The sequence below is a fragment of the Mytilus trossulus genome, chromosome 1 (genome assembly GCF_036588685.1).
Source record: "Mytilus trossulus isolate FHL-02 chromosome 1, PNRI_Mtr1.1.1.hap1, whole genome shotgun sequence".
In the NCBI taxonomy this organism is placed as follows: domain Eukaryota; kingdom Metazoa; phylum Mollusca; class Bivalvia; order Mytilida; family Mytilidae; genus Mytilus; species Mytilus trossulus.
Genome location: NC_086373.1, coordinates 18199585 through 18225067, shown reverse-complemented (window position 1 = coordinate 18225067; position 25483 = coordinate 18199585). Strand labels below are relative to the sequence as shown.

The window sequence follows — 25483 nt, the reverse complement described above, 5'->3', positions numbered from 1 at the left end:
ACCTGAATATACAACTATGCTGTTATCTACTCTTTGGTCGGGTTGTTGTCTCTTTGAAACATTCCAAATATCTATTCTAATTTCTTTTATATCACCGAAAATACTTTACCTTATATCGGTGACTTTGTTTCGAATATAAAAGTGTAGCAAAAGTCAAAAGGAGGGAAATTTAAAAAGCAGATTGTTCATAGATTGTTACACGGTTCAAAAGTACAAACGGTGATCTATACATTGATGTTCAAGTTCAATTAAGAAAAAATAAAATACTCTTTCGAAAACTATGTGTTCTGTGCAAAAATTATATCATTTTGATAGTATGATAATAAATGGAAAACTATCCAATAGAGAAGTAAGCATAAGGAAGTAAATAGCTAATGATCACCGTTTGTACTTTTGCACCGTGTAACAATATATAAACAATCAGGTTCTGGTATTTAAATGTAAGAAGTACATGTATAAAAGGTCGAACATAATGTCACATTGTCATGATCAGTAGGTTTAAAGTCAAGGAGCACAGAAATGTATATGGCCGAATGTCAATAAAGATCGGACAATTGACATCGGGGTTACTCTAATTCCTCAAATTTTTCTATTTGTTTGACAGTGACAGTGAATTACCAATCTGGCTTGTTGTTTGAATCATCATCAGACATATTTTACGTTTTATTAATATCATAATGCAAACATATTTCACCACAATGGGGCATTAAAATTTAAACAGCCATATCCGAAAACTGACTAATATTCATCACGTATCAATGAATTTTCTATTTGGCAATTTTGATTTTACCTCTATTTTAATCAAAACTTCCAGTCTTGAACATCATTCCAGATTGATTCATAGATTACTGATTTATAAACCTATCTCATCAAATTCACCTAAAATAGTGATTTGGTAGGTGTATGGACTTTTTCGTGTTAATCTTTTGTTTTTATTTTAGTGGCCTTTTCACATTATCTTTTATAATTTCAAGAAGGAACATTGTCAATGCATGTTACATGTAAATTGTCGGTCCAACGATTCCGAATATTTAAACGATTAATCAGGAAACCGATTTTATTTGTTGTCAAAGACATTGAACTTGACATTTGATTTCAATGACGGAATAAAGACCTTACAAAACGTTTAACTATCAGTAATCTTTATTAATAGTACAATTACATTAGTCTGTGTTTATATTCAAGCTTATCTGATTTCATAAACCGTGACTTTTACCACTTGCACGAGTAAGTGATAACTGGTTAAAGATACTGCACAAAAATGCTTAAAATCTGTTTACTTCTGATATCGATTCCAGACTCCAATAAACTAAGCTATCCTTGGACAACAAGATCCCAGCATTGTGTTATGGTAAACAAACCTCCAATATAGGAGATTTCCAGTACGTTTTTGTATAGTTCTGTGCTTTGTTTATAAGTCCAGAACAAGGATTTAACAGTTGTTGTAGTTCTTTTCCTGTGATAAATGTTGGTGCTATTCCCTTATATTAAGTTCCTAATATTTTTGACTTTTCAATTCCTATTTATGTTTTTACCAAAGTGTGTTGGTCGATTCCTTGTTGCTCTCGATCTTTCTCTTTGTTTTTGGAATTGTTTTTGTTTGTATTTGTGATTGTGTGTGTGTTTTATTCTTTTTGTCCATTTACTTTTTCGTTTTAGTTACTAGTTTGTACTTTACTGGATATCACACGTTTGTTGTTTTGTTTTTGTTTTGTTTTGTTTTTGTTGTTGTTATTTTGAAGACACTCTCACTGTCATACGATTCATCCCGTCGGTCTTTTATTTGTCTTAAATATTGATTGCGTTTTGATAACATTTTCTCCTCACCTTTGACCAAATGAGTCACATTATTTGCATTATACCATAACCTCTTGTTTATTAGCTCACCGGGGCCTGAAGGGCCCCATGTAGCTTATGTTTTCATTCGCGTTTGTCGTCGTCCGTCATCTGTCGTCTGTTGTCGTAGTAAACTATTTCAAAAATCTTCTCCTCTAAAACTACTAGGCCAAATACACTCCAGCTTTAACTAAATGTTCCTTATGGTATCTCCTTTATAAATTGTATCTGAAGTTTTGATCAATCGACAAACATGGCCGCCATTGCTAAAATAGAATATAGGGGTAAAAAACTAAAAGTATAAGATGAAATCTAACATGGGTTGAATTGTTCAATTGGTCAAAATCTATTAGCCCTGACATTTTCAGTTTTAATAAAATAAAGCATTTGTTGGTTATTATTTTAAATATCATTATAGATAGATGTAAAATGTAAACATCAATAATGTTCAGCAAAGTAAGATCTACAAAGTTTGCTTACATTCAAAAATCTTCTCCTCTGGAATACAGGTGAGTGATTCAGGCTCTTGAGAGCCTCTCGGTTTTAGGGGATTAGATTAGTTTTCTTCTCCTCTATGTTCCTCAAACTATATGATTTAATAATTTTACAGAATTTTGGTGACGTTTCCCCAAGCACGCTATCTCCTGAAGTCTCTCCATGTAATTCCTGTGATGAAGGCGATAATGCTAGGTAAGTTAGACATTAAGGTCTAAAAATCATTTATTATGTTCACCGATCAAGTTACTACAGTAAAGCAATTACATCTCAAACAGTCGTAAATTTGTCAAGAGACTATGATCGTGTCTTTTAACAATGAGGTTTTCCTAAGGAAAGCGAAAACACCAGAACGTCATTCACATTAAATCGGATAAACAATGTATTGAAACGACTATAAAGCTGCCAATCCAAGTTGAACACGTTCCATACACCTACGCTTCAACTATTGAATAAATCAAACTAGCTGTGTAGAACTTTATCTTAGTCTTTTGGGAATCATTTCAATATATCGTAGCTCACAACAATATGTCACCAAAAGATTGATATGAATCACGTTTCAAGGCAAACTAAATAACACAAACATGTTGGCGAACCACGAAACAAATTATGTTTTAGAAACAGTAAACAAATTTCAGTTGACAACAGTACAATTTGACAAATTTAGATTTGAAGATTTCTAGATTAAGTTAAATACTAGTACTCTTTTATAAGAATTATTCCAAATCTGGTTAAACTCTTACCCAAACTGTGGGTGAAAAAAGAAACTCTTGCCCCACATTTTTTTTAAAAATATTTCTATGGTATCGCTATCAAGAAGATAAAAGAAATGATGTAGGGTTCAAACGAAAAGTGTCACTCATTCTACGAGATAGGACAAACACATAAGCTTAGTTCGTCAGTCAAAGAAAGTCTTGAATCAGCTTATTCTTATCGTGCAGGACAAAGAAGGGATTGTATAAGCTCGACATATTCAATACAGGGACATGGTAACCCCCATTTACGAATAAAAGACAAAACGCCAATCATTTAATTTAAGGCTATGATATAACAGGTTTCGTACAAGCTAAGTGTGATGGTCTCTGGTAGAGAAGGCTTAACATCAGACTAACCGGTTTACCACCTACCGTGGTTGTTTTGGACACATTACGGAAGACGTCAATGAAATGTTTTTTTCCAGATTAAAACATGGTTCACTTATTATCAGCATGTTAATCGTTTATAAAACAAGAAATAAGGATTTTATTTTCAAGAACACCCACCATCATTTACTATACTTGTATTGTTATTTAATGTCGACTAAAGGCAATTATAAAATGAAAGGGAATATTTTTTCCAATAATAACCTATGTTTTATAACTGTTTTCATCATGATAAAATGTATGGTAAATAAAGCAGAGACATCTTAATCACTATAGGAAATGTTACTGCATCCATTTCAAAGTAATGATAACTGCTATCCTGCTAAATCCAGAAATATCAAAATAGAACCGTTTAAATTTGTCAATTTCTACGTCTGAGAATTGATTTTTCTTGAAGTAAATAAAATCGGTATTAATCAATTTGACTTCAGTCGCCTTTGATAATAACACATTACCTTAATGTGTTACAGCAATCTTGCAGAGCGCCTTAGACGTAGACGCAGCTCTGTCGAAATGAACATGTCTGTATACCCAGGCGATTTACTCGTTCAAGACGATCCACACAAGAAATTACTCAAAAGAAATACTATATCGGATTTTTATCCAACTAAAAATGGCACAACGACTTTGACGGATGGTAAGTGATCAATATATAATTCCTGGATCAGTATTGACTTAAACATTGAAAAATATTTCTTTTTTACAAATCGGTTTGGATAAAGAACAAATAAAAGTTGTCAACTTGAGAATTTGCATTTGCTGCATTTTTGGTAACTGGTTTATTCTTATGAGTAAGAGAAAATATTGGGTCGGCCCAGAATAATAAGTCCGGTTGTATGGCATTTGTGTGCTGTTACTGTGCTTATCATTACGTTTAAAATATAATCCAGTCAGCGTGTCAGAAAGAAACACGTAGGGTTAATATTGATATCACAATAATCTATTCTCGTCATTTATATATAAGCATATGCAAAAGTTGCTACCAGACGAATAAAAGCCATCCTTCTTCATTATCTATTGTATTGGTTATCGAAAACAAACTATATTTTGAATATGTGTGCACACTTTTATTGAAGATTCGTTTGTATCAACATTTATTTACAAGGTCTAACCGTAGATTTTATTTTATTCAGATTCAAAGAAAAGACAGTCATTTTCTTTATTGAAGTTGGTAAGCTTTTATTCATAGTGTTAATGATAAAAATTGTTAAACACAGAATTTATCATATACGATCAATGCATTGGAAATAACCAGCTTGTCAACTGAAAATGATGCCAAAATTACATTTCAGCGTTACATCTAATTTGTGTAGAGCGTCGTAATTAAATTGGTTTAAAGGTGTACTAAAATACATTGCTTCAGACTTGTTTTCAAATTAAAAAGCAAACGCAGGAATAAATTAAAAAAAGTATGCTTCGCTTTTTGTATTTTTCAGAACGGAATATGTATGTTTGATTTTTCGCATTATTTACAACTAAATCCATGTATTGCATTATGTTGAGGAAATATTTTTAGATTATCGTTGATCATCTCAACGAGATTGATTTTCTCGCGTAACGGCCAAAGTGAGAAAAGCAATGGAATTGAGATAACGTCTGATAATCAAACAGTTTATCGCTGTTATAACTATGACTACATTGTTAATTTCATGTTAATTTCATTAACAACAGCACGTGCTTCCTTTTTAAGCGACACTTTTCATATCACTCGACTCCGTTGGGTAAGAAAATTATCAGACAGTAAGACAGACCAAAGTGAAATTTCGTAAGATACCGATCAATTATCGTGCTACATTTTTTTTTGTGTACAAGTGACTTTGAGACAGATCAAACAAACAGGGGATATATATATCAATAAAACTGAGAATGTTAATTGGGAATGTGTCAAAGAGACAACAACCGAAGGCCACCAATGGATTTTTAGTGCAGCGAAAAAATCCCGCATCCGGAGACGTGCTTAAGCTGACCCCTGCACAAAGATTTATTCTAGGTCAGTGATAATGGACGTCATACTAAACTCCGAAATATTTAAAAGATATTAAAATAAATAATGGTATATAATTAAATTAAAACGATACAAAATTAACATTTTGTCATAACTGTACTAGAGAGCCTCTATTTAACTTTCCATATTTACAAAAAAACAATTTATTTACAGATGAAAACCAGAAGTAAGGAATCCTTACCACGACTTGAAGATATTTTGAGTCAAATCACACCATCTGAATTCAAAGACAATCATCTGACGGCATATAAGGTAAGCCGTTGGTATGAAAAAAATGACGCGTTAAGTTCAATGAGACATCAACATAACAACACCATCAAAAACACTTCGTACTATATCTGGCCTTTATAACTTTCATAATTCAGGCGTCATTGATTAGTCTCTTTGTAAACGAGCAGCACATCTGAGGTACAAAATTTTAATCATAATACGATATGATGAGTATATAGGTCGACAACCAATCGGTGATTAGGGACAGGTGACTAGTTTTCATTATATCTAACACTTTTTCTAAATAGTGATACTTTGAAGTGTTTCAGTTGAATTCCTATTTGTAAATGACCGTAATTATTTTAAAAAACCTTGAAAATATTATTTTCCGTAATTCTTTTGTTTTAAGACAATCATCACCAATCATCGTACACAAAAGCTAACTAAAGTATGTCCTTACATCTGATTTAATCTTATTATAGACGCTGCATTGGTCAGATTTAGTGGCCAGCTCTGACAAACAACAGGATGAGATTACGATACCAGACAAAGAGAGAAAACGACGTGAAGCAGTATGGGAATTATTTAAAAGTGAATGTGTTTTCTTAATAGACCATCTTATGGTTCTGAAGCATGTAAGTGGTTTTGATTAGCTGTAATAAATAAGATCTAACTATAAGCTTAAAGACCAATCCTTCTATTCAGATCTACCAATAATATCTTATTTATATTTTATTTTTATTTTAGGCTAGGTAAAAGCTTTAAAATAAGCAAATAAAAAAATGGGGTCACCGACCTCGTTTTCGATTTAAAACGCCATCTTTTTCACACAATTTGGAAATTAGGACTTCTAGTCAATAGCAGTGTAATATTTTTTTTAAAGTCCGTATCCAATAAAAAACCTTGTCGGTTTTGTTAACCTAATTGTTAATACAAACTATTTTACTAATATCACCATTTTCTGAGTGGAAAATAATAACGATAAGTTGCTATAATAGTTTTCCCGCCTTTTTTTTATTGTGAAATACCTATAAAAAATCAAGTTTTAAAAAAATTGACCAATAATATCTCCACGAGTCTTTGATAGAATATGCGTTGTTTATATCTTAACAAAATAAGGAAATAAAAAGATGGGGTCACCGTAATGGAAAAAGAGATATTTCTAAAAAGGGGTAAACAAATTGAATTGGCGGGAACACATTGCGCCAATTCTAAAAACAACGTCGAAAGACGTTCGGCCGGTTTAGGCTATATTCTTGCAAATTAGGGACAACCCAGTTCTTGTCAATTGCTGTTTTGTTGTTTGCTTATTTTAATCTACGATAAATTCACATTAATCTACACATGATAGTACTTATTTTTCAGTCGGTATCAAAGACACGTAATATAAATGCGATGGTTGGAAAACAATGCGTTGTACAAATGTACAGACGAATGCTTCTATGAACATTTCATTTCAGGTTATTCATAGTGATTATGTGTTGAACAGAAATTCTTTTTAAAATAGTGAAGACATTTTTATATAATATCATTGTTCAATCAAAGTATATCTGAAAGACAAGATAGAACTTTGCTTCCGGTATCATGAATTTTAATTTCGTGTAAGAATGTTGTTCTTTTTTATTTTGATGATAATTGCTTAAGATCATTAGAAATTTAAGACTCCGTTTCCACTAACAATAAAGACCGATCATTTCTGAGATCGACGATCTTTAGTATTGCAAAAATAAGAAAGATCGATCTTCAATCGGACGTAAACATTCCATCTCTAGATGTAGTTTTAAAAGACCGATTTTTTTTATGAACCAATTGTTCTTCAAGTGAAAACGCTTTAGATACATCGCGATCGACTTTTCAATCAATCAATCGATATAACATTCCAAGTGTTTTATGAAGATGTGAAAATAAATCTGCGCATGGTCAGTTTAAAAATGTTCTTAAAAAAACCTGATTTCAGTGTTTATTCTCAAATGATTTGACAGAACGTGCCATGGAGAGAACACAAACCAAATAAATATATTCGACGTTTTTGCGTCATTCTTCTCAAAATATATTAATTAAAAAAGAAGATGTGGTATGATTGCAAATAACACAACTCTCCACAAATGACCAATTGACACAGGAAATAATTAACTATGGGTCACCGTACGGCCTACAACAATGAGCAAATCCCATACTGCATACACAACTATAAAAGGTCCCGAAAGGACAAATGTAACACAATTCAAACTAGAAAATAACAAAAAACAAATTAAATGAAAAACAAATATGTAACTTTTTTTTATAAACGACAACCTCTTAATTACAGACTCCTGAGTTGAGACAGGATCCGTTTCAGCACTCGACTGATACCGTTACTTATTCGTTCCTTATTTGCTTATACGTTGAAATACATTGCATCTATTACGAAACAAATATTTTCCGTTGTTTTCTTGTCTCTGGTGTTAGCTATGGGTTCATAAAAGTGAAGCATACCTATTAGCGCGTATTATGCGCTAGACCGATGACCTGCTACTTATTCGCTTACAATGTGTTTGTTATAGGTCGCACTTTTTTAGACATTTTTTTTTCATTTTTTTTGGTTCTTGCCTCTGATGCTATATATTGGTTCTAAGAGGTAAAATAACCCTATACTAAGGCGTAAATACTCGTTTCAGTGCTCGACTGATGCCCTGTTACTTATTCGTTCCATATTCGCTTACTATACGTGTGTTATTCGGTGCACCTTTTAAAAAAAATCTTTTCAATTGTATTCATTATTTTATTTTTTCCTGTAAATTACTTATCTTCAAACGAAATGACCGTTATAAGTATTTTTTCTGCCAATTCTTTGTTTTTAATTACTTATAACATGTTAATAAAAAATAGAATTAATAAATGCAGAAGCATATAATTATCTAATGAACCAAATATTTCCTTATTCAATTTTCTACGATTTTTTGTTATCGAAATGGTTAGACCGATTATTTAGATCTGCAATAAAATTGAGAATTGAAATGGGGAATGTATAAAAGAGACAACAACCCGACTATAGAAAAAACAACAGCAGAAGGTCACCAACAGGTCTTCAATGTAACGAGAAATTCCCGCACCCGGAGTCGTCCTTCAGAATGTATACTAAATTTAAACGCACAAGTTCTTTTAAGATCGAAAATGCGAGATGCTTTTCAGAGATCGATTTAATTTCAATTCTGTGCAAGTGTTAACGGGGTCTAATTAACATCATTTCTGTTTTGATCATTCATCCTTCGGCATCTAAGAATATCGAAATATTCCGTAATGTTGCTAGAAACTCAGTCTAAGTGTAATCATACAGCTGTCATACCGTGAGTTTGAATTAAACCTAGTCCGACCTCTTGTCTCAATTTTTTTTTTAACTGATTTTTTTCCATATGCATTCCGACAACTTTTTAACACAGACACGATTATTTTGTTTTATACAAAACTTACGCAGCTTATACATAAATATCAAATTTGGTAAATCGGAACAAACTCGGAATAGTCATAAAAAAAATATACAATGTTAGAAGGCATCGCTTATATGTTAAAATCTCTAGATGTAATTTGTTTTACATGTATGCAACGTACGGTTACTGTTTTGCTGGTGTTTATGTGTTGATGTAAAAATGTAAGTGCCGTACACATTCAAAATATGTCAGTGCAATTTGCCATATCCATATATAGGTACGTAAAGTATGGATATAATTAAGAACCTACGAAAGTCGATACATGTAGAATATTCATGAAAAAAAGTATTACATTATAATTTGATTGGCTCATCTTGTTGTCGAGTATCCAGATTCTGTTTCGATTCTTTACAGTCATTTTTGTGTTTTTTGTTGTTGTTAGATTGCTGTATAGTTGACTCTCTTTTCATTTTTCATATTTTATCCAATTCTGGAACATGTCATATATATAAAAACAATTTTCATTTTCTTCTCGGCAAATTCACCTATCAAAGCGATTGTTACTCTCTCCATCGGCTCAAAGAGGAATAACTCTTATAAACGTTTCCAGTTCGCGGAAACCCCGACGTCATAAATCGCTGACGGCATAGTACTGTTGCGCTTGTATATGCGCATAAATTTAAGGGCATACGATACAGTTACAGGAAAGGTAATGGCGTTGCTAACGTAATTTGTTATTTTCGCGACGTCAAACTGTGAGATATCGGGAAAAGATGCATTTTTCGACTGATTTTTATCATTCAAACTGATTTAATTTGAAAACGAGTTCATGGACCCCTATTTTTCAAAACGGCATTTTGTTTCATTTTGCAGGGAGATTATGTGACCCAAATTTTATAAAACTGTAAATAGAGGATTTTTTTAAATTTTGATAAACATGCAGTAAAAAATGACGTTTTTTCCTCAATTCATGAACATTTGATAAATATGAGTTATTTCTGAATAAAAAAAATGCATATTTTGTAGGATATTTATAAAATACAGAAATTACCGATTATTTAACAAAAAACAATTTGTGTTTATCTTTTATAACAAAAAAGTTATGTCTTTCTTTCGAAAAAGAAATTACGGCCACAAATCTGAATTTTGGACAAATGTACAAACTTTCGACCTCATTTTACTCAAAAAGTAGCACATGAAGGTATATTTTTTATTACATATTTAATTTAATCAGGTAAAAAATAGTCTATATGCAAATTTGCATGAACTTGTAAATACAGGATCAAAACTGTATCGTATGCCCTTAACTATGCTTTTGCCTCGCAGGACAATACGCATTGATATTTACCAATACTTGGTGCATATTTATAAATAGATGGTTATGTGAATGGATATTTATTTTCAATCATCTTGCGTAAAAACTGCATTATCTTTATCCAAGTCGGCATTTTTTTTCTGAATTACATGTTTCGAAGCAAACGGTTTTTAATCCATAATTGAACAAAAACACCTACCGCTGCTACTGGTATAGTGCGTAACTAGATTTCATAAGGTAGCATAATGCAGTAGAGAAAATAATGTCTGAACAAAAAAGACAAACCAATTCGTAAATGGTTGGCGCATACTCAAAAAATGAAAACAGGCATGTAGGAATTCATAAAGACTTTCTGATTTATTGTCGTATGCATTTCAAATGCAAGTGACATATTAAAATAATGTACTTATTTTGACTGTTTAGAGAAGAACGCATGAAAACAATGTCTTTGGTATATTTTTGTTACTACTAGTAATATTCAATATAATTTAATTCATCTGTTTGTAAAAGATTTATATAGAATATGTAAATTATTCTTTTCCCAAATTATTGAAACCAAATAACGATCGACCAATGCAAGAATTCATACTTCTACTATATTTTTGTTTACGAAACTTTTTTTTTGCAGTGCTTCATGGAGCCATTGAAAAAAGTTCAGGTAGAAGGGCATTTAATGTTTGCTGAACCCCATGATATTTTCGGCAATTTAGACGAACTTTGCTATGTAAGTATAGTTTACACAAATTTATATTTTATCATGAAAATTTTAAAAACGGGGAAAGATTTTCCTTTGGGTCCTTCTTATTGACGGAACAAATTACGCAGCTACATGTCAGTAGTTTTTTGACATATATACTGGACCTAAAATGTTTATTTTATTAAGGCTTCAAATTAAACGTTTGAAACCAGTCAATATTCTTCACCAGGGTACAAACCAAACAACACAAAACACTTCAAGACAAGGTGGTCTAAATTGGTTTTCAACTGTAGACAAATAACCGTACAATATTACAATCTTCACAATTTTAGTAAGAAGGTAAGTATTTTGATAGATAGCATCAAAACTCTGATATCAACATCAAATTCCCGTAATGAAAGGGGAGCTATACCGTGTTTTTTGTTGGTGATAAAAGGCAAAAGAAAAAGCAATATAATACATAAACGGATAACAGGTATTACACAAAGGTGTAAGACATCACTTCAGATCGCAACAGTCATCAATTATAAGTATTGTAATTTATACTGCAATCAGCCGAAATAACATGTTCACAAACAATTTTTGCTGTATTTTTTCATTAACATGTACAGATAAAGTATCCTGTAAGCCGCGTCCATGTTGAGCGAACAGTAATATAAATATTTCTTTCTGTGTAACAGTTCATTGTGGGGTCATCTTCACGGTCCGAGTTTCAAATAAGTCGATATCTTCGAAAAAATTAGAGGCAGTGATTTGAATGTACTGAACGACCAAGTACCGGGTGTAAATTGCAGAATAAAAAAAATATGTTCATGATGTTTACATTGTCAGAAATATAAATATATTTGTACGACGAGTCTAGCTTTTCGTCTTGTTTTTTAATAAAAGCTCATAAAAATAAATTTTATATTTTCCGACAATGTACATATATTGTACAAGTTCACTTAGAGTAATTAATTACATTTTAGGTCAGCTATACATTTTGCAAAGATTTTATATCAGCGTTGGTAAAAGATATGAGCTCTACAGATTTTGGAAGTACAAATGTTCTTGTAAGAGCTTTTGAACGGGTATGTAAAACGATACTCCAATGTTACATATTTTGTTTCAAATATACTCTTGTAAATAATCCGATTCTTGTAATCTCAGATTCATGCTTATTTTGAAATTATTGATTAAAAACAACAAACGCAAAGGAACAGTACTTTAATTTATTGTTGTTCTTTTGTCTGTTAGTACATACATGGTGTACATTGCAATTCATTATATCCATTGGGGGCTTCGGCGGCTGAGTGGCATACAAAGTCGAACTACTGCATCACTAATAATTCAACACAGTTGAAATCCCTATCGGGACAGGGTGCATTCGACTTCGATCATTATTGACTATGATTGTCAGTTTAACTACCGAAGCTCGGTGTTTTTTTCTGGCCACTATGGCTTCTTCCACCAATAAAACTGATTTCCACGAAAAAGTACATAAAACACCAATCAATCAATCAATCAATCATAGTATATCTACATGTATAAAGTAAAGCATTTATTAATAACATGACATATAAGAAAAAGAAGATGTGGTATGATTGCCAATGAGACAACTGTCCACAAAAGACCAAACATGACACAAACGTTATCAACACTATAGGTCACCGTACGGCCTTCAACAATAAGCAAAGCTCATACCGCATAGTCAGCTATAAAAGGCCCCGATAAAACAATGTAAAACAATTCAAACGAGAAAACTAACGGCCTTATTTATGAAAAAAATGAATTTCGGGATTTACACGATTTTGTAATTTTCATTTTGAAAAAAAACCTAATGGTAAAGTAATTAAATATGTCGAGTTTTAATCTTGTAAACTTTTGAAATATATTTTCAGTTCACAACACATTCCAGAGATGGAGGGGTATATCACACCTACTGTCTAAATTATGTTAATGCATTAGGGTACCTTGACCAGTTACGTCGCCATGATGACTTTGTTGAATTTGAAAAGGTATTTTTATTTTATTGGTCAAATGCGATGTTCACTAATGTTATTATTTCTACTATTACTACAATATTATTTTTCACAGAACTGTGAAACACAAAATGTTTACGAATGTTTTTAAATACAAAGATTCACTGTGCGTATGTCTAGCACGGGAACGCGTGCATTCTGGTTGATATTTTATTTAGATGCGACATACTGGCACATACTTTCTCATTTGAAGTCTGTTCATTTTTATACTATATATAAGTTTGCAAATCATTAAACCATGAACAAAAAGGAAACAACGCTTTGCTTATTTCATACATCTGAAGTTTTTCTGAGTTTATCTTCATCAGTTAACATTCAAATATTTAATAATGAATGTTATTTTTGTTTACATGTTTTAGTGGTGTACCTCTGACCAAAGATGTAACCGATTACAGTTAAATGATTTGTTGGTAGCGCCCATGCAGCACTGTACAAAATTTCCACTGTTACTTTTAAATATCCGAAAATATACACAAAACTCTACGGAACAAGAACTGCTGTCAGAACTTAGAGAAAAAGTAGAATTTTCACTGAGTAAGTATATTGGTAGAATACCTACAGTACTTTTTAAAAGTATCAATAAGGGAGTAAACAACAAAACATAAGTGGGGTGTTAGCTTCTAATTTGTTTTTGATAATTGAATAGTGATACACGTTAATTTTTGTAAATACGAAAATAAAAGTTTTTGTAAAAAAAGAGATGACCAGGCTTTGAGACATGGATTGGTAATACTATGCTTACTACTGACATTTTAATCTCATTTGCATTATAACTTTCATATTAAACAAAAAGGGTAAAAGGCTAATTCGTATGGCATGTGTACAATGTGTTATATAAAGAAAAAATGATCAATCGGTTTTGAAAATTATTTGATTTGCATGTTATTTTGAATGACACTAATGTATTACGGATAACTCAGTATTGATATGTATTTAATTCTTCTCTGGATATAATTTAAAGCAAACTGCTTTTTATTTTATATAATAAGATTAAATGAATGCATCCCTTATATGCACCTTAAATTATGTTTGTTTGTTAGTCTGTCAGACATAATTTGTTTTCTGGTTGTCTATCCGTCAATCCAGAAGCACTGTTGGTCTTAGTCATTTGACTATAACTGTTTTCTATTAGTTATTTCATCTGTTCGTTTTTTTCTAACAGTCATTTTGACAGTTCCGTTTATCTGTCAGTCATTTTGACTGCTCTTTTTGTCTATTTGTCATTTTGTGTGTTCATTTTATTCATGTCAATAAGTATATATTGTGAATGCAATGTAAATATTGATACACTATTTAATTATACAATTTCAGAAAAGATGGAAGATAAATTGAAGTGGGTAAAGAATTATGAACGTTTACAAGATATACAGAGTCAGTTAGTATGGCCATCAATCTCAGATATTGATCCGAGAGCTCTTATTCCAGATGTAAGTTTCGTAAGAAAACCATTATTAAATTCAAGACATATTTTTGTTTTTAAATATTCACTGATTAAATGATATATGCTAACGCGATCTTATTCATGGTCCATTATCTTTGAAACTCTAAACTATATGCATATTGTACACGTATATGATAGTTTGTAACTACTGGTACATGTAGTTACCTTTAAAGCTAAAAGATACGTTTTGGTAAGTAAATGACATTTGGTTTATGTTTGAATAAGTATTTTCTTGTTTTATTTTCAAAGAGATTTTTTCCCTGTCTGTCCAGTGATGATCTATGTGATATAATCTGGACATTATATGTTTTCAATGCTCTTTCAAAATTAAGAACAGTATCGTCATATCTATATCAACAATTAATAAGTGAATGAGTTGGTTGACCGTTATGGAATAACCATGTCAAAAAGGATATCGGATATTTTCCTTACGTCGTAACTCCTGTCCCCTTCCCTTTCATAAATGTGCCCTACCGAATAAGACTATTTACAGGATTTGTTATCTCATAAGCAACACGACGGGTGCCACATGTGGAGCAGCATCTGCTTACCCTTCCGGAGCACCTAAGATAATCCTTAGTTTATAGTGGGGTTCGTGTTGTTTATTCTTTAGTTTTCTATGTTGTGTTATGTGTACTATTGTTTGTCTGTTTGTCCTTTTCAGTTTTGGTCATTGCGTTGTAAGTTTATAGTCGATTTATGAGTTTGACTGTCCCTCTTTAAATAGTTTTTAGCAATGTTTGAATGGGTTAAAAACGTTTTCGTACATTGTCATCCCTTTTCGAAAATATGTTCTTTTGTATTTTAGTTTCTAAAAACCAGATTATCAAGACAACCGTGTGAAAGACTTATATGTAGTCCAGGAAGACAACTCGTTCATGAGGGATTCTTAACTCTTGTTGGTAAGTTATATATAATTACGAATGGATTACAAAAATGGATTTCATTTTCTGTTTGCCAATGTAAAAAAAAATGCGATTACCTGATATGATTTTAATTAATCGATGAATGGAATTGGTGTTAAAATTTATACGATATATGAAATTGGTGTTAGACTTTGTATATTGATATGGTTTATTGCATTTAAACACAAAGATTTCATATTCACAAACATTTAATATTCACATCAATGAAATAGCATAAAAACAAGGAGTTAATCAGTTTAGCAATTTTTTTGTAGTACATCTATCTTTTAATTTTCTTAAAATTATATTATTTCATTATTGATTTGTTTCTTCCATATATTTTTCAGATTCTGCCAAATCTAATGAAATGTATGTTTTCCTTTTCGATGACATCTTATTAATAACAAAACCAAAGAAACTTCAAAGAAAGGTAATCGATACTACATATTAGTGTTTTTTTTATTTGAGATTTCTTTTCTTCAGTTGTTTCAGTAGGTGTAACGTCAAATGACAAAAACTGTCAACTGAAATCCAGTGAAACATGAAGCATCAGTAAAAATCAACCATCAAAGAATATAAAAATGTTGTAAAAAAAGCATGCATGTGAACAAAGCACTAAATAAATTGTCATTTTATTTTGAAGATATCTGTAGATGTTATAAATTTATCTTAGAAATGGTAGACTATGAAATGAATATGAATGGCATACGCCATAAAAAAACCGACAGAAACACCTAAAATAATAGCTCAATGTTAACACACGGATTAATAATAAACAAAATATACAATAAAATAATAGCTGAATGTTAACACACGGATTAATAATAAACAAAATATACAATAGGTTATGCTCTTAATCGTTTAGAGTCTAGAAATACTGTCAAAGATCCCCGATTAAATATTGATCTAAAAAGACCAGATTCAATGTCATATTCCTGTTTTCGTTAACCTACATAAAATAGCATCTTGACATAAATCAATATACAACTTTTTTTTTATTAACTCTAAATATTCTCATAAACATTTCCTAATATAAATAGCAAAATCTGCACCTCAAAAATTAACAAAAAAAAAACAAATGCTAGAGAAGTATGGAACTTATTCTGTCATACCTTTTTTTCAGAAACATTCCTTGGACAGTAATTATATGAAGATGCAAACAATGTCAACAGTAGACAAAGGAACTTATGTGGTAACAAAGCAACCAATGTCACTTGACCGACTCAGTTTACACGATATAGGTCATGCAGAGGCAGTTGGTGGGTCAATTTGTAAAATCCTTTGTCAATGTATTTCCCTATCTATTGCAAATACACACTATAAACTTATCTTGTTTGGTATACAACCAGATGACATATTCGTCTACATCAAACTTGTCAATACCCTTTTAGCTAAAAACAGTAAGAAAAAATTATCAGTTTTCAGTTGATCTTTAAATGTTATAGCCCATTGGCAACGAGACCTACAAGAGACCAAAGGACAAAAATGAACAGCTATAGGTCACCGTATGGTCTCGAATAATGAGCAAAGCCCATACCGTATAGCCAGCTATAAAAGGCCCCGAAATGACAATTGCTTTCCATATGATGTTTTCCTGGTTTACGCCATTGAAATTATGACTGTGACGTTCCGTTAGTCAATTTTTGGTTGATTTTAAATACGATAAACAGGTCTCTGTTGTAGCCATGATGAATCACTTTGTATTAAGTTGTCATCTGATTTGTCTAAATCACACGATTGTCAACGGTAGCTGTCTTGTTGTTAAGATGCAAAAAAACATTTATTCAATTTTAGTTCATATGTTTATTAGCTTTTGAATATTGATTTAGGTTAAGATGTAACCTGGAACTCAAAGAATAAAACAATCAACGTTATAATACCGAAACAGTTCACATAAAACGTAGAATGCAATACTTCCGGGTATGATATAAGGCCTTACACGTAACATATAACAGATTAATCTTACTGAGAAATAAGCAAGACAGACTATGGTCAACTGAACAATCAGGATTAAAAGCTGATTAGTTTACTAAAACCTATATTACTGCAGCCAGTTCATTGAACAGCGACTGATTAATTTTTTTTCTAGGCTGAATCAATGTTATTGTTATTTAGACTGATATTCTGTCTACCTTCGAGATGCACTGACCTTTATAGTTTATTTATAAACAAATGACAGGATAACCAAATCGTCATTGCATATTTATATACGGTTGACTTCATGTAGGAACATCTTAAGGGAAAAGAAAAAACGAAAATACAGAAAGTTAACAGTATCACTTACTTTATTTTCCGCTATGTAGAAGATTTTTTGTCACTAAATACTTCTTACAATAGTATGACTATGTTGAACGCATCTATCACATCGAACTCGCAGTAATGGATTCAACAGATAATGTTAATTCTGCATCAAAACTTGACTTAAATATTACAATGTGGATCAGCACAAAACTAAACTTTTGGGCAAAAGAAATAATTTGAGCTTCTCCATTGTGAATTTTCAATTTCTGTGTAGCAATATTATAGCACAGCTAGAATACGGAGTATAGATATATATTCTAGTGGAAATGATATTCGAGGACTGGTATTTCCTATCATAATTTCCCTGATATTGGCTTGATGCTAACAAGGAAGCTGTTATACATAGATTTCCATGTGGTGAAGTTGAGATCTTTAATTCTTAAATGTCACGGACGCGATCGAGACTTGGTTTACTGTTTTGTAATATCAATTTTACAAATGTTAACGGATGATTCGAATTGTAACTACAATCCCTTCTCCTTTTGACCGAATGTGAACTTACAATGAAGATTTATCACCGGTTTTGTACTAAAATAGTCAACACAACGGGTGTTAAATGTGAAGCATTGTCTATTTTTCTCTATTAGTAATCATGTAAAGATTTCATTTGACGTGTTGTAATGAGATTTAAAATTTCTCCTGAAAATAAAAATCACAATTTAACCTTACCTTTATATTATCAATCGTTTTATGAATGTACGATTAATACGATACTAGTTCACATGAATATAACAAAGAAATTTGCTGTTTACTGAACTTTGGGTATGTTTGCAATTCGGTATGTACAATCGAAAAACTTTCATGAAATTTAATTGTCGAACATGAAATGTCAGTACTATATGTTTTAGAAAGATACCAGGACTGGGTTGCACAAACGTCATTTAACTTTAAGTACTAGTTAAATATATTTTAAACCTCAATTAAAATTAAATGAGCGTTATGTCTGTTGCACAAAGGTTTATTAGAGTTAAATAACGTTTAAATGTGACTTAACGTTACTTAAAGTTAAAAGTGGTAAGGGGGCACTTTTAAATTTTAAATAGGGAATTTAAAATGGAGGAAATGTTATTGTTTAGAAATATATTGCACGATCCAAAGCCACCCAGAAAATATAGAAAAAGGCTACTTACATTAGATGACCTCACAGACAGAGAGCCCCGTCCGAGCAAGGTACAGGTATGACTATTCGAATAATGGGGATTGTTTTATTCTAAGCAGAAAAAAAAATCATATTTTTGTAAATTTTTTTTTTGGGAAAATTTACCTACCCACTGTTAATTTAGAATAGTCAGATTATAAATGAAGCTGCAATTTTTTTGAAAAAATGTATTCTACCATACACTTCATACATGTTAATTGTTTAATATTGCATGTATCATTTATTATAATCAATAACATATTGTCATCTGTTTGGGCTCCTGTGTTGGCAATAACATATGCTTATGTATTGTTTTGTTAACTTTATAATAGCAAAATAGATACAGTTCACACATAGTAGCATTATTTTTCAGCTATCCAAATACATTGTAGCATGAAATGTATCCACAACTTTGCTCATGTGTTTGTGCTTTAACATGGGACACACACTTTTTTTACTAGGTAAAGTGCATGGGACAAGCATATTTTTATTCTGCCAGTAACCATGGGATCAAGAGAATTATTTCAGACAATTTTCTTTTTGCACCGGTCCCATGCATCAAGAAATTTTGACCGGTCCCTAAGTGTAAAACCATTCAAACGGGAAAACCAACGGCCTAATATATATAAAGAACGAGAAACGAGAAACACGTATAAATTACGTACACAAACGACAACTACTGTACATCATACTTAAGTATTCCTGACTTAGGACAAGTGCAAACATTTGCAGCGAGATTAAACGTTTTAATGGTATCAAAACCTTCTCCTTTTTTTCTGAAACAATAGCTTATCATCACAACATAGAAAAAAAAACGATAAATCATCAATTGGAAGGCTTAACTCAATTAAAAAACGCAAATTAATACACTATTAATATAAAGTGCGATGGAACAAAAGAGACAGTTCAAGGGCACTAATGTTAAACACAAGTCTTTTTGTAAATGATTTTTTTAACAATTCGGGCGTATTGGATTGATTGTTGGATGCCGTTCAGTGGCAAATATTTCTTGCATGTTGAGGACGAGGGGCGTATTGGATGTAGCTTGCCATTTACACAGCCTATTAATGTAAACATATCCCCTTAAAGTTGCCAGTTGCAAATACAAAATTCGGTTATTGTCGGAATAAATAAAATTTATTTGTACAAGCTTTGATTTAAATGCGAAAGAAAGAGGTTATTGTTCGAGCTTTCCCCTATTTTTTTATGACGAGTATTAAAGCATGTTTTATTTTACTACAATGATGTACACACGGATGTTTTATGGACAATTTATGATTTACGCTTGAAAACGTGTACCTTTATTTTGCCGACATTTATACTCTTCAACAAAATCGACAATATTTTAACGTAAACGTAAACAATAATATGCATTTGTCGCTTCCATTATTTAATTCATCTTGCGGCATTTTCATTTTTCGGGTTTGTATAAACGACTGTTAACGTCATAATCCAACCCAGGAGAAAAGGGGGGGGTTCCTACCATATGTCCCCATTCAAATGCATTGTTTGGCCCATAAAAGGGGCTGTTTCAACCCCCGGAACACCTCCCTCTCTGGATCCGCCACTGAGTACATATGTTTTGTGGGTAAACATTTAAGGCCGGGATCGATCATTTACTTGTTAAAGGGGTGGGGCGTTACGGTTTTTTGACTCTATTGTTTTTGGGACTTTTTGTTTGTACCTGCATGTTTTTCCTAATTTTTTTAACCATATTTGGGATAAACACACTCTGTAGTAAAAACCTAAACTAGCCCACCCATATGCAAATTAAATGGTCGGTCGCACACTTTACCCCCCCCCCCCCCCCCCCAAAAAAAATAATCTTGAAAAACCAACACCTATAGTACGAGTATAAATCTGAATTAAACCAGCGCTAATGAGATCAAAGTTATTAATAATATAATGTAAGTACTGTGTATCCATGGTTTGGAAGTACTGTACGTACAATGCTTATATATAGGTCTAAGGTAAGAAAAAAAAGGGCAAAGACAAGACTTGTAGTGTGTGTGTTTTTGGGGTGAGGATATATGGTTTTCTTTGTCACACGCATTCGTTTTTATTTTCAACAGGAGTCCAATTATTTATTAAAAAAAATGTTAAACAGCTCTGAAGCGTACGGGGATAATTTAGAATAAGATTGTTCGTTTTTGTTCACTTGCTTGGCCACTTAATTTACTGGTACTGTAAGGGACGTAAAGGTTATAAAAAAACCATCATACCCGAGAACATATACCCAGCTCCTTTTTTTCCTTTCTTGGAACTTTGGTAGTCGGTTCCTTAGCATTATGCATGATTATTCGATTGCTAGAAATTTAAGTTCGGAAATTTATAATCCAAACCCCCAATCAAAAGGTCCGTGTTTTAGTAATGTTATAATGTGGGAGCAATTGTCTTTTGGAAACCCTTTATGGGGCCGCTGCATTATGACGCGCACTGTGCTGGCGTGCGATAGTGTGTACTGTGTGCTTAATACACAGGAAGGCCGAACTTTGTCTGCATGATTGCTGGTGGTGGGAAACTGTCGAAAAGAATACATTTCAAGGAGTTTCAGGGGAGTTTTCTTAAACCTAACCATATCCTAGATACTTTTAGTTTTGATTTCACAATTTTTGTTAAATCTGAAAGTAACTTTGGGTTCGCTTAGGACATTATGCAACACTGTTTGAATGTCAGAGCACGGATATCATTATGCATAAACATCATCAAGGTATGCATTTATGTTTTATTCAAATACGATTCCATTTCATATACTCTTTACGGCATACACGGCTTACCTTCAAGGTTTACTGTGACCATGGAAGACTCGCTTCCTTTTAAACCAACAAAACTTGAACAATCCTTCATCATTTCCACAATATTCTCTGTCTCACTTGTCAAGGCTTTGTGAGTAGGGCCACCGCCAGTTTGGGCTCTATATTTCATTCTTTCCGCATACTCCTTTTTTGATTTTGTTTGTAAGTTTTGCCATTTTGTTTTGACTTCTTTATGTTTATCTGAACGAGAATGCAAACCAAGAGCATTTATTTTGGACAAAATGTGTTTCCAAATGCCGTTTTTCTTGGAATTTTAATTGAATTAGTCAATTTGCTCCGTATGCATGATAACAGTAATATTGTCATTGACCAACTGTTGCAGCATGGTCATCTCCGCTGAATACTAGTTTGAAGATCTTTTTTTTCTTATCGGCGTCGTCTAGAAACTCGGCCATTTTGTTCTTGATAAAAATCGCGAAAATGTACGTGAAGGAATGAATATTGGGAAATTGGAAATTAAACATGGTTTAAGTACGAATTATCATTTTAATTTACATTTAGTTAAACGTGGGACTAATTACGCTTTGTGCAACGGTTTTTAAAGTCTTCTTTAACTAATTGGGAATTATAGTTTTAAGTACTGTTTAACTTTAAATCACGTTTAATTTTAAAAGACCTTTGTGCAACCCAGTCCAGGCTTTTATTTTGTCCGCCAGAAATATTGTCTTCTAAAAGAGACCCATCAGTAGCACTATATAAGGCAGTTGGAAGGCCAATCAAATACGAATTCATGTTTACAAATTTCGGTTGTTAAACTTCAAAAACCGAAATTCATTTGAACCAAATGAAAAGCAAAATAAGAAACTTTGTCTTAATTAGATTATTTATCAAATGTCATTTCACATTTATGCTTTATTTTCAGCAAACGGTTTAAAGAATGCATTTGTTCTTGTGCAGATCAGTCGTTATCAACAGGTTATAGGCGTATACACTTTCCAATGTCCGAATGAAATGATGAAGGTATTGTTATACATGTAGTAATGCTTTTGCAAATTGTTCTTACTTTTACTTTAACTTGAATATTTACCGAAGATGACAGACTTATATATCAACATTTATAAAAACAAAGGTTATATTCATATTGAATCGCTACTAGGAAGATTTACAATTTCGACAAAAAGACTACACAACGTGTGCACCAAAGGTCTCATCATACTGTTTCATATTCTAAAACTATGTTTCATATTATGTTTTATCAAACTCTAAACATAAGTTATGTTCATTATGAGTTTTCAGAAGGAGGAATGTCTAATAGATTATCTGTATTCTGCATCCATTTACAAAAGAAAATAGACAAGATGGATAAGCATTAATGAATCGGTAGTAAACATAGTTACATGTTTCGGAAAATAAAGATTCCATTCATGAAATATTGTAGTATGAAGTACTGTTAACCAATTTATTTTCGCGGATACTTTATTTCGCGTTTAATCCTTTCTTGACCACTTCGCGGCTATTTAATTTCGCGATTATCTGATTTACTTGATGAAGTTTATTAAGAAAAGATCAACGATTGACATATTCGCGACGATTTATTTCGCGTTATTTTTCTACTCGCGAAAGTCGCGAAAATAAATCGCTCGCGAAAATAAGTTGGTTTACAGTATCACATGAAAAATGCACCAATGTCTGATATTTATTTTAAGATCGTTTCCTTATCTCACAATATCCAGAGATTTCAAATACTGGTTACATGACATAACTTTTTTTAACATGAATTTACCTAGAACAATTTTCATTTAAAGGTCAAATGGATGGACAAGATGACCGAGGCGAGGGCTAAGATTGTTTCAGGACCTACGAAAAACTATTCATTTTTGGATAAATTCAAGCAGTCAATAGCGTCCCCACCACGTTCACCACCAATTAGCAGTGACTATTTAAAAACTCGTAAAGCAAGACGACCTCAATCCTTAAAGTCTTCTCATGGAAAATCTCTGTCAATGGATGCAGTGTATTTATGAACCTGCTTGCATGTAAATGAATTAAAGGAAAACCTACATCGGCTACGGGATGTATTACATATATTTAAGTTGAATTAGTGGGAAATGGCATACACAAGCGTTTTCGCTTAATGGATTGCGTTTCAGAATAACACACGCATTCGACAAGACAATCGGTTTGAAATTTTGGAGTTTTTTACTATTTTAAAGGTGTTTTAACATTTGAAAAGATAAAATATATATAAGGTCAATTCAAAACCACAACTCATTATAAGTATTATGTGTTTTGACAGTTGGATGTGTTACAAATAAGAACTTTTAATGATTCATTTGCTTTTTAAATGACATGTTTAAACTTCTGATAAACACAAACGTAATCAAAATTTCAACACTACTACCATTTTTACCACAAACACTTTTTATACCACAAATATATTTCGTCAATGATTTCAGAAAGTATCAAGCAGCTAAGGCGGAAAATCAGCACTTCTTTCAGAAAATTATCAATGTGATATCTCAACGGTATTGCATCGGTATAAATGTAGCATAATTCATCTTTTGTTTAAATCACATAATATCTTCGAAAACTACAAGTTCAGAAGTAAAAGTAACGAACTCTATCAAGATTTCAAAATAATTTACTATGGCCACTGCGTATCTGGAGGGAAAAAAGGCGTCGAATAAATGACACAAATCGAAAAAGCCCATGACAAATGAAATAATTTATTGATGCTACATAACTTGTGCTTTCGACTTTTATAAGTTTAGCATTATACATGTGTAATTTAATACTACAGATGGAATAAACAATGATCTACTTATTCTTGAAGATTGCTACTTATCATTGTGTGTTTTATTTTTTTATAACATGTTTATCCAATGGATAAAATGACAAATATATCTAACTGAACGAGATACCTAAAATCCAAATATAAGTTCAAATAACGTGTTCTTTATTATTGTTTTGATATTCAAGTTTTTTTTCATGCTATTATTGTTAAACCTTTGTATCATTTCATGTGATGTTCACCATATCATATTTGTTATTGTTTTATGAAATTGTTTATATGATATAATTGTTCAATAAAATGCCAAGAAATCAAAAACAAAATGCTAATTTAAAGGCCACGTATTGTCATTTAAGATTAAAGTCACCGGGAATAAAAGGTTGTCTTGCAGCAGTCTTAATTATACTGTTGTTATACGAAAATGAAATAGATATAAATCGCGCTATCAAAAACTATGAATCAAAGAAAAACAGAAGATGCTATGACCAAAAACAATAGATAAATGCAAAAAATGAGACAACAGTCCGCAAAATGCTCAATATAAGTATTAAAACCTAAAAATAAAGGTGAACGCATGTGCTCCGGAAGGGTCAACAGTTATTCACGTACTTAAAACGACGTATAGAAACGATCACATGTCATCTATCAGCAAAAAAGTCCAGGTGAAAGATAAATATATAACAGGAGATGTGATATGAGTGACAATGAGACAACTCTCTCGTCCATCTCACAATTTATAAAAGTAAACCATTATAGGTCAAAGTACGATCTTTAACACGGAGCCCTGCCTCATTGTCGTTAGTTGTTTTGATCATTTCAGTGTTTCTGATGTTTCGTTGTTCTCCTTAGTATATCAGTTTCCCTCGATTTTAGTTTTTAACCCGATTGTTTTTTGTCTCATTCGATCTATTACTTCCGAACATCCGGTATACTACTGTTCCTTGATTTTAAACTGACCCGCAAGCTATGAATGCCCCAAATATGACATGTTATTAAAACACATTCCAACGGGTAAACAAACGG

At 32.0% G+C, this 25483-nt stretch overlaps 1 protein-coding gene across 2 annotated transcripts in view; it reads left to right on the top strand.

Moving 5' to 3' along the window:
- Nucleotides 1-24097, top strand: part of LOC134717663 (pleckstrin homology domain-containing family G member 7-like) — a 109413-nt gene extending 85316 nt beyond the window's left edge. For both annotated transcript variants that reach the window (XM_063580163.1, XM_063580168.1), the window contains exons 6-20: nt 2447-2526; nt 3944-4110; nt 4607-4644; nt 5632-5730; nt 6171-6323; nt 11039-11134; nt 12076-12177; nt 12988-13104; nt 13488-13662; nt 14440-14555; nt 15378-15471; nt 15822-15904; nt 16598-16733; nt 22592-22689; nt 23475-24097. In XM_063580163.1, the coding sequence (XP_063436233.1) occupies nt 2447-2526; nt 3944-4110; nt 4607-4644; nt 5632-5730; nt 6171-6323; nt 11039-11134; nt 12076-12177; nt 12988-13104; nt 13488-13662; nt 14440-14555; nt 15378-15471; nt 15822-15904; nt 16598-16733; nt 22592-22689; nt 23475-23693 (1773 nt within the window). In that variant the 3' untranslated portion in view covers nt 23694-24097. The remainder of the gene's footprint in view (nt 1-2446; nt 2527-3943; nt 4111-4606; nt 4645-5631; nt 5731-6170; nt 6324-11038; nt 11135-12075; nt 12178-12987; nt 13105-13487; nt 13663-14439; nt 14556-15377; nt 15472-15821; nt 15905-16597; nt 16734-22591; nt 22690-23474) is intronic.
- Nucleotides 24098-25483: the final 1386 nt, after the last annotated feature.